This window comes from Castor canadensis, chromosome 2, assembly GCF_047511655.1.
Source record: "Castor canadensis chromosome 2, mCasCan1.hap1v2, whole genome shotgun sequence".
NCBI lineage: Eukaryota > Metazoa > Chordata > Mammalia > Rodentia > Castoridae > Castor > Castor canadensis.
The window spans coordinates 184127793-184141275 of NC_133387.1; the positions used below are offsets into that span (position 1 = coordinate 184127793).

General features: G+C 46.5%; 1 protein-coding gene across 11 annotated transcripts in view; it reads right to left on the reverse strand.

Moving 5' to 3' along the window:
- Cep164 (centrosomal protein 164) overlaps positions 1–13483 on the reverse strand; it is a 71398-nt gene that overhangs the window by 33086 nt on the left and 24829 nt on the right. For 6 of the 11 annotated variants that reach the window (XM_074066662.1, XM_074066661.1, XM_020153003.2 and 3 more), the window contains 4 exons: positions 12918–13122; positions 5584–5736; positions 5082–5216; positions 4027–4104 (listed from right to left, as the gene is read on the reverse strand). In XM_074066662.1, the coding sequence (XP_073922763.1) occupies positions 4027–4104; positions 5082–5216; positions 5584–5736; positions 12918–13122 (571 nt within the window). Of the gene's footprint in view, positions 1–4026; positions 4105–5081; positions 5217–5583; positions 5737–8407; positions 12310–12917; positions 13123–13483 lie in introns of those variants that run through there. The other 5 variants (XM_074066659.1, XM_074066660.1, XR_012445608.1 and 2 more) reach the window with 4 other exon arrangements.

Genomic DNA, 13483 nt, shown 5'->3' on the forward strand with positions numbered 1-13483 from the left:
CAGAGGGAGTCTAAATCTGGCTGCAGAGTAGCCACAGATGGATGCAGAAGACTAAGGGCCTCATCTGACTCCATGCTCATCTCTGTTCACCCAGCCCCTGACCAGCACACTCTAAGTTCTAAGCACAGTGTCCTGCCCCGGGCTCTGTGGGTACACAGCACCATCTTGGGCCCATCCATGCTCCCACTCCTCACTTGTCTCCTACCCAGTCCAGGATCCTCGAGTATCACATGGCACATTTCAAGACTTTGCCATCTGCTTGAGGAAGAGATGAGGAGTGCCTATAAAAACCATTTCATGAATATTTAACACTTCTCAAAGCCATGAGCTCTCCAGGGCTGCAGTCCCCACTCCCTGCTCAGGGCACAAAGGCAGGGCTCCATTGATCCACACAACGCAGAAGAGGTGTCATGAGGAACAGTGGAGTCCAACACCACGTCTGTGCATTGACCTCGTTCTGGGAAGGCCCCTACCAGGCCAACCATCAATCCATTACACTTCCCAGGTCTCATGCCCATCCAGTTAGTTGGTTTCGAGACTTTGCTCAGCTCCCCAGTACAGTTAGCGCTTTCCAATCCCACTGACATCATCCTGTTATTTCTAAGCCCAGGCTCCCTCCCCCTCCTTTGATCAGCTGATGGGCTTTTCATCAGTACCACACAGCCACATACTGCCTGCTCACCCACCCTGCTGCTTCCCCTACTCTTGCTCAGATGCATTCTCAGTGCCAGTTCCATGAACCTTTCCCTTTTTGTCTGCAATACACTAGAAATGGGTTTAAGTTGGAAGGCACAAGAGGAAGGAAAAGGAAACTCAGACAGCACCACATTTTTGCCATCCTACTGCCCTCTCATGGAATCCTGAGCAAAGTGACTGCTCAGAGAGGCAGTGGAGAACTGGCCCAGGAAGGAAAGCTCCATCAAGGGCTGCCTGGGATGCCCATGGGGTGAAAAAGGTGTGTGGTTCAAAGGATCCAAGGACTGTAAGCTGGGACAAAAGTCATTTCAAAGGATAGAGTGGCTCACACCTGTAATCCTAGCTACTCAGTAGGATCAAGGTTCAAGGCTAGCCTGGGCAAACAGTTCATTAGACCCTATCTTGAAAATACCCAACACAACCCCCTCTGCCTAAAGCCTGGCACCCTCCAATCCCTGCCTAGCAATGGGCTAGGGGCACAGGGGGCTGGTTACCACGGAGTGGTCCCTAGCCCTGCAGAGGGGACAACGGCTTGTGCCTTCCAGGGGACGGCAGAACATTCTGAACAGAAGCAGTTGCCAAGTGCCTGGCAGGGCACATGGTGAGGGCAGCACAAAGGCTGAGCTGCTGGGGCCCGCTGGGTTGTTTGCATCTAAGGGAACAAAGGTTTGTCCTATTAAAAACAAACAAAAAAAAAAAGAAAGAAAATACCCAACACAAAAAGGGACTGGTGTAGTGACTCAAGTGGTAGAGTGCCTGCCTAGCAAGGGTGAGGCCCTGAGTTCAAGCCCAGTGCCATTCAAAAAACAAAAGGACAGGACCCAAATGGAGGCAGCTTTGTCTGTCCAAAAACCTCATTCATCCCCAATGCTAACTTCCCCAAATGGAAAAAACCTTAATCCCCTGCCTACCTCCCTCCACAAGAATCCAATACCCCACATAGTAAAGAGAATTGAATCTAATGGGTGTTAGAGACCAAGGTGAGAGGCATACTGCATACTACCCAGTTCAGACATTCCCCCTCACAATGCGGTAACAAAGAGGTTATAAAAATGTGTAAAGGTTCCTACTCCCCCAAAAAGCACATAGCGTCAGAGGGAAATCTTTAGAAGTCCAAGATGTGTCAAAGAAAAAAACACCTTTTTTGTTGACTTTTGTAATCCATTATGAAGTAAAAGCTAAGTAGCCCAAGGTCACAGTAAATCATGACCAATCTACACTGGCATCTTCAATCCATCAGATGACAGCAAGGACCAGGTATCTACTCAACCCAGAAGCTGAGAAAGCCAAGGGAAGGAAAAAAAAGCACAGAACTGCCTGGATACTGCCCAACCCATCCCCACATGGCTCATTCATTCACATTATTGAACAAAACATACCAAAGAATGTCCTATGTTCTATGCAGTAGGTTGTGTGCCCAACACACAGACATGAATGGGGCAGAATCTCCACTTTCAATTTTCTCAGTCTCTAGAAAACAAATTATCTTTTCTCCAAAAGCAAGAAAGTCTTCCTGACACCCTTACTCCTATTCATAGTCCTCTTCCCAGTGCAAAACTGAACATCTCCTTACATTACATCCATTGATCTACACTGACTAGTAGTGGGTGAGAAGAACACAAAGTCACCATGTCAGGGAACCAATCGGACAGAATTCTTTACCCCAACCAGACCCTAGTCAGAAGGAACAATTTCAAACTAAGTATGTATCAGGTTGACAGTACAAACGGAACACTCAGAAGAGTCACGTTAGGTGGAAAGTACTAAAGTCACAACCCAGGCATGACTTCACACCTATAATCCTAGCTACTCAGAAGGCAAAAATCAGGAGGATCATGGTTTGAAGCCAGCCTGGGCAAACACTGAGACTCCATCTTAACCAACAAAGAGTTGGTCATGGTGACATGCTCCTGCCATCCAGCTACATGAGAAGCACAAATTGGAGGATCACAGTGCAGGCTAGCCTAGACATAAGAGGAAGACTCTATTAGAAAAATAACTAAAGTAAAAAGGGCTGGTGGTGTGGCTCAAGTTGTAGAGGACCTGCCTAGCAAGCATAAGGCCCTGAGTTCAAATCCCAGAACTTCCAAAAAAGAGAAAGTATTGAAGTCATGATCAAAATATCTAACAACACAGAGCCAAAAAACTGAACAGATATTGAGATAACAGGCAAAACCTAACTATGAAAATGTGTGGGTCACTTTGGAAGGTGTAGCCATAATGTGGGTCTCAGGTACCAACTAAGGACCTGTCATCCAACATCTGAAGCTTCACCTGGCCTGAGATAGTGTTCTGGCTCACAAGGTGAGGTAAAGACTAAGAAATACAAGTCAGAAATAACTGGGGTGATAGAGAAACAAATTTCAATCCACATGGGAGCACATCTGTTTTATTGGCCAATTTTGCAATCACTCTACAATAAAGTGTAATTGACTTTTTAATTTTTCAGGTGTTTAAGGTATTTAAAAGAACATAATATACTAAATTTGTAAAACATTTGATTGAGCCTATAGCTAATATTTAAATGCTTGGGCAAATCTAATTCACTGATTTCATGACTCATTGGTTATAAAAATATTTTAGAGAAATGTTAATTGGTAAAAATATTAACAGTAATAAATAGGGGCTAGAGGTATGGCTCGAGTGGTAGAGGGCTTTGCCTAGCAAGCAAAATGCCCAGAGTTCAAACTCCAGTACCACAAAAAAATTAATAAATCACATACCAGACATTATAGTGGGGAATGTTCCTTTTCAAGTACAAAAACACACTGGAGGTTTTGGTTATTACAACAAGACAAGTTTTGCTGTTTGTTGTTCTGTGTAAAGAACATTCTGGTAGCAGCAGAAAACAGACAAGAGAGAAAAGGATTACACTTGGGAGGAGCTTCCAAAAGCCATTCCCATATTCTGAACCTTTACTTAAGCTATTCATTTGCTTAGAAAATTCCCTTACGTTTTCCATGTCTAAACTTTAGCTACCCTTCAAGACGCAGGTCAAATGTCATCTTTTCCGTCAAGTTTCCCTATGTCTAGGCAAGAAATTCCTTCCCACTATAGTCTACGAGACTGTAGAATCTGAGTGAGCAGGAAGCATATCTCACTCATGCTCACATAACCTATAGCACTAGCAAAACACCTCATGGAAACTTACAATAAATGGTTATTTGATATAGGAGTAAATGAATAAACTCCCTGACCTAACCCCAGATATCCTGAACAGGACTGGGAAAAAATAGCTCTCCAATATGCCTCCCTCAAATAGAAAAGCTTCAGAAGGAAGGAGGGACATGCCGGCTGAGGCATTTGCCAGCAGAAGCATAAGACTCTTACCTCATACTCAAAGTTACCACCCAGGGCCCCGAGGTCCAGGTGCAGGTTCTTAAGAAGCTCACCGGAGCTGGGGACACTCTGGAAACAAATGATTACAAGTGGTAAGTCCAAGGGAACGTGGGCATGCAGGACAGAAGTGGGTACTGATGAGCCAGCAGGCAGTGCCCTGGCAGGGCCTCAGAGAACTCCAGAACAGGATCTCCATTAAAGGGCCAAGCAGCCCTTTATCCAATGTGCCCAGGCTTTGTGCCAAGCAAGTGGTCAAGCAGACACTTGCTGGTTGTGCTTTCTGGATCAGACCTAGAAGGTATATAGACTGGTCAAAAAAGGAAGCTGTGGGCTGGAAAATTATTTTTACTTATTTTTAAAATAGCAAAAAGGTTAACCAAAGGTGGAACCAACCCATGTATTTATTCATCGATAGATGAGTGGATAAACAAATGTAATATGTATGTTGAAATATTATTCAGCCATCAAAAGGAATAAAGTTTTAATACATACAACATGAACCTTGAAAATATGCTCAGTGAAAAATCCCAGACACAAAAGAAAAACTACTGCATGATTCCACTCATATAAAATCTCTAGAACAGGCTAATTCACAGACTATATTGGAGGTTATCAGAGGCTGGAAGGAGTGGGGAATGGGAAGTTATTGTTAACGGTACAGAGTTTCCTTTTAGGATTACACATGCACTCTGGAAATGGATAGTAGTGATGGCCACAGAACATTAGGAAGGTATTTAACAGCCAGGCACCAGTGGCTCATGTCTGCAATCCTAGCTACTCAGGAGGCAGAGATCAGGAGGATTGCGGTTCAAAGCCAGCCTGGGCAAATAGTTCCATGAGACCCTACCTTGAAAATGCCCAAAACAAAAAAGGGCTGGTAGAGTGGCTCATGGTGTAGATCCTGAGTTTAAGCCCCAGTACCACAAAAAAAAAAAAAAACTTATTTAATACCTCCAAACTGTACAATTAGAAATGGTTAAAATGGCAAATCTATTAAAAAATACATTTTTAATAGCACTGAAGGCTTACATGCCCTTCAACATTACCTGGTTGTCACTCTCCTCTTCATCCTCCTTGTTGGCCTCCTCCCCTAAAGCTGAGAGGCTGACAGCATTCTTGTCCTGATGGATGGAGCCCAAGAGACCCTTTGTACAAGCAGAAGTCTTGAGACCCTGTGGAGGCTCCAAAATAGAGAAGGAAAATCAGGGGCCTCACCAGGAAGACCTTCCAAATGACCCGGGAGTGTCTTCCCACTTCCTATTAGATGGCTCCCGGACCACATCCCACCCTGTCCATGAAGCCAACCTGGTGACTGCAGCTCACACCACTGACTCCCTTCTCTAACTCCTACTGCCCTGGCTATGTGGTGGGGAAATGAGCAATATACCCTACAGCACGGCCCATCCTCTACTGCCCAGAGTCTACGTCCAGCGTCTTACACTCTTCTCCTTTACAAGACAGTGAACTTTGAGTACCGACCCTAGAGTGCATAGCACACAGGAAGCCCCGTAGCAACTGAGCACACTGCATACTAGACGAAGTACTCACCAACGTGAGTTCTCCAAGCTGCCCAGACTCGGCTGAGCTCCCCAGGCTCATGCTTTGAGATCCACGAAGAGCAGAGGGGGCATCGCCAAGACCTCGTAAAGGCCCCAGGCCCCAAAGAGGAACGTGGACTGGGGCTAAGGAGAAACCTGCCGCCTAGACAATAGAAAACATTTTGTTACAAACCCAGAAATCACATGGCTCTGAGAGTGTTGGAGACAGATATAAAAATAAAACATCTAAATCCTGCCGGCTCAAATTTAAACCGCCTCCACTTGGAGGCTGCTAATGAAACACAACATCCAGAAATTACCATTGTGCCAACTGTGTGAGAATCCCAGGCTGGTTCCCTGATTCTTATAACTCGAATGCCACCTCCCACAAACAGTTCTCTTACATCTGGCAGATGCTATGCGGGTTCTGTTTGCCTTTCAGAAGCCACATAGAAGTGTGCAGGAAGGGAAGGCAGAGACAAAACCCTCAGCTACCAGAAGGAGAAGTCTCAATAGATAAAGTTTAAAACTGATGAGTCAAGAAAAAGCAGTCTCAGCATATTACTGACAAAGATGGAAGTAAATGCCAATAGAAAGGGAAGGCCTTTGGGAAAGGATCTGCTCTACTTTGTTACATGTTTTTAAATATTCTTGTAACTCATTTTTTTTAAACTGTGGGCATGTATGACTTTAATCAAAATAAATGTAATTATGAAAAAAATATACATAAGCAACAAAAGAACTCTTTCCTTCTCCACTGATGAGAAACAGGCTGGAAAAAACAGCAATATACTGACCAGGTCCTTTCTTTTCCTGTTTTCTGAGGGTCAAATGAAGGCTTTGTGCCAGCAAGGGAAAGAAACTAGGCAGAGGTCAGAATGTGTGAGAGCTTGTACTACTCACAGACGCTTGGATTCCCAGTTCACTCATCTGCAAGATGAAGATGGTACCTGCTGTGCCCGAGACTTGCCAAGCTGCTAGAGTGAGATGATGAACGCAAGGGACATTTATGAGTGACTCAGAGCCATGTCAACATTATGGAATTGCTACTGCTACAGGGATTCATCTGAGCTTCACAGAAGCAGAGGCCAGGATAGCGTTCTGGAGGCAGTTTACAAAGAGCTCTTCCTGAACAGAAAGAAGAGTCCCCTTTCTTCTGTTCCTGTACAATTAGAGAGGAACAGAACTTTTGCTTCATTTTATATATTTTAAATTTGAAAAAAGACTAGCCATCTTCTCGGCCACAGCCTAGCCCAGGGGCCAGGCCACCAGGTGGGTTCAGCAGGGCTTGTTTCTGCACAGGGAGGGTGTCAAAGTCTCCGTAGTAAAGTGAGGTAAGAACCACTGCTAAGCCTCTGCAGATCCCCGGTGATCTGGCCTGTTGCAGAATATTGTTGTTAGGGAGAAAAGGAGCCGATACCTCAAAATTGCGAAAGGCTTGAGCACCAGGCACTGGCCAAATATTTTACTTTCACAGTAACCTAAGGTGGGCTCTGCCACTATCTAGAGTCCGCACTTGAGCAAACAGGTGGGTGAGATTGAGAACCCTGTCCAAAGTCAGTCATGGGGCCAGAGAAGGGCAGAGATAGAACTGAACCCAGAGTTATTAAGACAGTGCTTCATACCGTCTTCTGACTATGGCAGAAAAAAAGCCCAGGAAAGCTTCTCTGAGTTACCGTGAGTAAACTGGGCCTGCTCTTCCTGCCTTTCCAACCAGCACCAGCACATCAGCAAGCAAAATTCTTCCCACACTGTATTTATAGAAAATTATAGACTCCTAACATGGCTAATTTGCTAACGTACTGGGGGCCTGAAGGAGGGAGACAGGCATGCTGAGAGCTTTGTTCTCCTAGGCCTTTACTAAATCAGTGGTTAGCAGGGAAATTATACATTCCTGGCTCCTAGCTGATCATCTTCTATAGATGGCCATTAACTCTGAGCATGGAGCTGTGCATGGCCGTTGTCCTTCAGAGCAGATAAACTTGCTGCCATTGGGCTAATTAAAACTTTCAGGATAATCTGCAGCTTATCCGATATTTATAGTGCTACAGTAGTTATTAAAGCTAACGGAGAACCAGTGCGTGTCGGCAATTAGGAGCCAGAGGGAACAACTGGGTAAAGCCACAGCTGGGCCATAGCAAACTAGCCAGGAAAACTCACACTGATCGCCATGGACTCTGATCCAACTTGAGTCCTTTTGAATGAAGAATGTGACTCTCTAAAGAGACAGAGTCAGAATGACAAGACAAGTCCGCCCTTTGGTATAAGTCCCAGTGGGGAGGAAGTGAAGTCACAACTAGGCTCTGCATGCCACATGATTTTCTGGGGACCCTGGGAGACAAGCAGCAGAAGCAGCTGACTGAGTGGCAGGGGAGATTGTGGACTTCAGTCCTTTGTAAGGAGAGTAACTCTCTAGTTCTATGTGCCTCCAAGAAGAGATAAGTTCAGAGCTTTGGGATAGGTGCTTTGGAGAATGACCCCTCTCTAGAATCAGCCCACAGGGGCTATGTCCTCCTAAGGGCCATCTTGACCACCCTCAGAACCAGTCACCTTCAAAGCATGTGAACCGTCCATGAATTACAGTCAGATGCAGGGAAGGGGAGTCATAGATGCCCTCGGCTCTACCTTGTGGATGATGGAATAGAACAAATCTGAACTACATGCCACCCTGTACTGTGGCCACTTAGGTGGTTAAGCAATCAACAGTTACCAAGGGAGGGAGAAAAACAGGAAAGCAGACCCGATGGATACAGTAGACAGCAGCTCCAACTGCTCCCTCCCTGCTCAGGTCACAGAGGCCTAAGGCCCTAGGCCACACTCGCTAAGCAGCCTACCTGATTGAGAAGCTGCATCCTGCTTGGCTCTGCAGCAAGCCCAGTGTTGGAACTCGGCTCCACCAGTCCCTGCCTGAGGGGGCTGCCGCCTGGTTGGCAATGTGCTTGCTGAGAGACCTCTTGCCCAGCAGGAGCCTGGGCCACCTCCTGAGGATGTTCCAAAAGCTCTGGCCCCCAGGTCAGAAACCTTGAGTCCCTCTCCATGGCTCTGATGGCCTCATTCTCACCCTCACTAGACATCCTGGAAGACTCAGCGGCCATGCAACAGACCACGCTGGTGATGTCTTTACACGGCACTTCCTGCATGCTGTCAGGCAGCCCCAGGCCCTCCAGCCGCCTGGAGATCTTGACCATCTGCAAGATGTGCTGGTAGAATCTCTGGTCCTCAGAGTAGTCTTCACTCTCTGACTGTTCCTCAGCAGAGGTCTGCATGTGAGACAACTGGGGCACCAGGAAGGGGCAGGAATGCTCATCTTTAGGCCCCGGGCCTGACTGGGCCATGCCCGCCACAGATTCCCAGGAGCTCTGCAGGTCCCAAGGGAAGTTGTTCACCTCGCCCAGAATATGTGAACCGAGAGGTGAGGCTAGACTGCCACCTCCACTGCCACTGCTGCTCTCTAAATCAGCCCCAGACACACTAGGCTTCCTATCTTCACTGGGAGGCTCTGGAGATGCTGGGGGGTAACTCTTCTCACTGGCAGAAACCCTCCCAGGGGCATTCTGATCTGGTTCTGATGCCAGGGTACTGTGTGGTATTAGTAAAAATCCCTGGGATAGATCTTTGACTGAGGCCCCTGGAACTGCAGGGGCACCAGGCTTTGATTCCTCGAAGCCCTCTGGGGTGTCCTTATTAACAAGTTTGGACACTTGTCCCATCCACAGTCCTGCAGGCTCTCTTCTCCACCTCCCCCTGCCCATGCCCCCACCTTCCCCAGGAACTCTCTGCCAGCTCAGGTCTTCAGCTGGACTGCTATCTAGTAAGAATGACTTGTTTTTCCTGGTAGGCAGCATGTGGTCAGAGGAGCAAGGGGATGGAGAGGGCTCTTCCTCAGTGGATGGCAATGGGATGGGGCTCTGACCCTTGTCCCCTCCAGGGCCAGCGGAGCTCAGTGTGGCTATGCTGTGGCTCTGCTGCTCCCCTTTTGGCTGCGGGCCCTTGATGTTTCCAGAAAGCTTAGAGTAGACAGGGGTCTGGTTCTTGCATCCTAACGTGTCTAGACCAATCTGGAGAGGCCCAGTGTTCTGAGGGCCCAGGGTACCAGGTTTCTGCTGTCTGGTCCTCATTTCCAGCTCTTCTATTTCAGGGTCTGAAAACCCCAGGTAGATTTTCTCTGTTGCCTTCTGAGGTGTTTCTAGATCCTGCTGATCATCTAATTCTGTCTTGCATTGGGCTGGAGCCCTACCTAAGATTTTCTCCACATCAGCAAAGATCTGGTAGGTTCGAGAAGGTTGGCCTTTGGAGAGTGGCTGCAGCTTGCCAGGGAGGGCATCCATGAGAGGCCACGGGGTATCACCCAGCATGCATGGGCTCTTCCCTTTTTTAAAGGAACCCTCACTTCTAGCCTGCATCTCTTGGTCTAAGTCCAGATCAGCAAGCCCAAGTGCTGGGAGAGGGGACAGGCCACGGAGAAAGGAGGAAAAAGGCAGAAGTCCCTGCTCAGGCTGTATTTCCTAGATGGGTATACAAACATGCAGAGAAAACTAAGAGATAGCATTTTTTATTTATACTTGCTACCGCAGCCCTGATAACCCCTGAGCAGAAACCCACCCTCCATTGAAAGTAAAGCAGAAATCAAAGCAAGAAGAGTTAAAACCTCCCTTGAGCTGAAAATGTTGTTTTCCAGGCTCCAATTTCCATCTAGAAGAGGAAGCTTGACTACATCAAAAGCCCACAACCTTGGTCCATGGAACCTGGAGGACTCAGTACATAGGAAACTGCCATAATGTGCATGTGACAGAAAAGAGGAATCACTAGGATCCACGTCCCCAGGTAACCCAGTCACTCCATTTCTTTTTGTATAAGCTAGACCTCTGCAGAGGTACTGATATGAAGACAGTTCTTTACTACTAACAAAAGTCTAAAAATTATCAGCTAGGTTATCCCTAAGGTACCATGTAGCCCTTGGGATCTTTGATTGATTAATTTTATAAAATCTGTCAAGCTTATCAAGGACTTTCAGAAATTTCCTAAGAGGAAGAGAAGAAGGAAAGCATAACCAGTGGCCTGAGCCTTAAAAATTTAGTCTAGGGCTCACAAGGCTTAAGTGGCAAGAGCACCGCCTAGCAAGGGAGAAGCCCTGAGTTCAAACACAATTCCACAATCAATCAATCAATCAACAAATAAATAAATGGTCTAGTGCCTTCTACCAAAGGTGCAAATTGATACTACTTAAGAGACGCCCAGTCTTAAATCTTGGGGCAAAAAGAAATCCTAAAGAATTCAACCACCCCTTGCAAACAGTTACACTAAACACCACCAAGCTGGAAGCACACATTTCTGGAGGCCCCAAACCACCTAAGCCCAGGTAGCTCACCTACTTCATGTCTGTTCCCTGGACAAACTCAAGTTTGAGACGCCTGATCTGAGCCCTAAGAACCAGCCTGTGGCCCAATGCTATCTAACTGTCCTCATTTCCTGAAACCACAGAAGGAACCATTTCTAACAAGGAGCATCAGGAACTCAGACATGTACCCAGAACTGAGTCTGCCCCCCACCCCAGGCCAGAACCTTCATTTCATCCCCTTTCCCACCTTCAGTCATGCCAGAGCCCGCCAGATACCTGAATATCTGTTCAAATAATCCTGGGCTAGTAAAATGCCCTTGGGCCACCTGCTGCTTTTCAAACATACGGCATTAGAAAATTCAGCCTATCAGGAAATCACCTCTCCTCTTTTCTCTGTCTAGAAGAACGAACTTGTTCTCTTATTTCTTGGAACCATGAGTAATATATCAGGGAGCAGAGGGATAAATGAATGACTGTTCACAGCAGCAGCTGACACTTCAGGGAAGAAGGCAGGCTAAGCAAGTGGCCCGATGGCAGAGTGCTTGCCTAGCATGCATAAGGCCCTAAGTTTGATCCCCAGCACCACAAAGAGAAGCAAACACCAGGCTCTGATGGGAAATAAAGACAAAAGAACAAACAATTGGACCACTGAGAGGACTGAAAAATTACTCCCTGGGTTGGAAGCATGGCTCAGGTGGTATAGCACCTGCCTAGTAAGTTCAAGGGCCTGAGTTCAAACCCTAGTACCACCAAAAACAAGTGAAAATATACTCCTAGTGCTCCCCACCTGGCTGAACTGAGTTCTGGGTTCTTTCATGCTTTCTTCCCTCAAAGTGCCTGAGATCTGGTCCCTGCACACCAGCACTTGGGAAGAGCCTGAGCCTGGGCCTCACTTCAATATAGTTCCAACTAAATTAAGGGCAATCACTTCTGCCTCCTAAGTTCACACATGCTGAAAAGACAAACAATCACAAGTAAGGGCACTTCGAACTGGGCACAAAAGCTACTCTAGACCACAGTGGTCACAATGCAATTAAGTGTCAGTTACTGCCACTAACCACGGACACTGGCAACAAGGACGAGCCACGGAGCAGACGAAGCCCAGGGCTTTTTTTTGAATCCTGAAGGCACCAGTGTTCTGACAACTAGATTTACACCACCTTAAGACAAATACTGAGCCCACACCAGGACAGCCGGACTCAGTGAAGAGAAAGCACACTCGCTCGCCATCTAGGCTCACTGGCCTCATTAACTGCTCCCTGTCCCGTGCTCCAGAGTGGCAGATGCCATCAATTCTTAGACTACTGCAAAACACCATCCTGGGTAGAATGCACCCTCACTAATCCTGTTAGGTAACACATGCTTCCCAAGGAGAGAAAAGGAATTTATTTAGAGAAGGTTAAAACTATTAGAAGCTGAAAGAAAAATATGCCATAAGATAGGCAAAATTTAGTTGATGTGCCAGGTGCCAGAGGCGCATACTTGTAATCCTAGCTACTTGGGAGGCTAAGAGCAGGGGACCAGCCCTGGGTAAAAAAAGATTCTGCAAGACCCCATCTCAACAGAAAAAACCTGGGCGTGGTAGCACACACCAGTCTCCCAGTGACACTGAGAAGTATAAAATAGAAGGATCTCAGTCCAAGCTGGAATGGGCAAAAGATGAAACCTATATCCAAAATAACCAGAGCAGAAATGGCTGGAGGCATGGTGAAGCAGTGGAGCACCTGCCTCACAAGCACAAAGTCCTGAGTTCAAACTCCAGTACTGCAACCCAATTTATTAGTGAGATTTTGTTTTTTGGCTTTTGTTTTTGTTTGAGACAGGGTCTCAAACTCCTGTCTCAGCCTCCCAAGTGATTAGATTACAGGTGTGAGCCACTATGACCGGCTTTTATTCTTGTTTTTTACCTCCTGGCTGTAAACACCTAGAGGATCCCAATACCTCTTCCCTCTCCCCTCTCAGGTTTTGACCCTGGCCTCTCTAGAAGCTGGCATCCACTGACTCACCAGGGGACTTTTAGAGGTCTCTTTGTCCTTCTTGTTTTTCTTTTCCTTTTTCTTTTTCTTATCTTTCTTCTTAACAGCCCCAGGAATTGACAGCTTCTCCCGTTCTTGGATCACCAAGTTCCGATAGTGTTCATCACACGGATGGTCCCACGTGGACTGCCCATTGGCAAAGTTGAAATAGTAAATATCACCCGTGATATCCTGGCTGGGGATAAGCAGAGTTCACAACTGAGTTCCTGCTCAGGTCCAAAACTACTTGGGACAAAAAAAACAGAAAAAGAAGAAAAGCAAAGAGGTGGAAAGGGGGAGGAGGAGAAAATGGAAGGAGGGGGACAGATGAACACAACACTGAAACATTGAAGGGTACCATTTCGCTAAGAATAAGGAGTTAACTTACACATGGAACAATGGATTGAGATACTTACAGTTTTCTAAACAGAGATGTATACTCATTAGAGTTCCTGAAAACTCATGCTAGACTACAGTAAGAATGAACTTGGTTTTATTTAGATGAACAAGTATAAACACCATGGTGCCTTGGATATAAACGCTAGTGTAGACTTGCT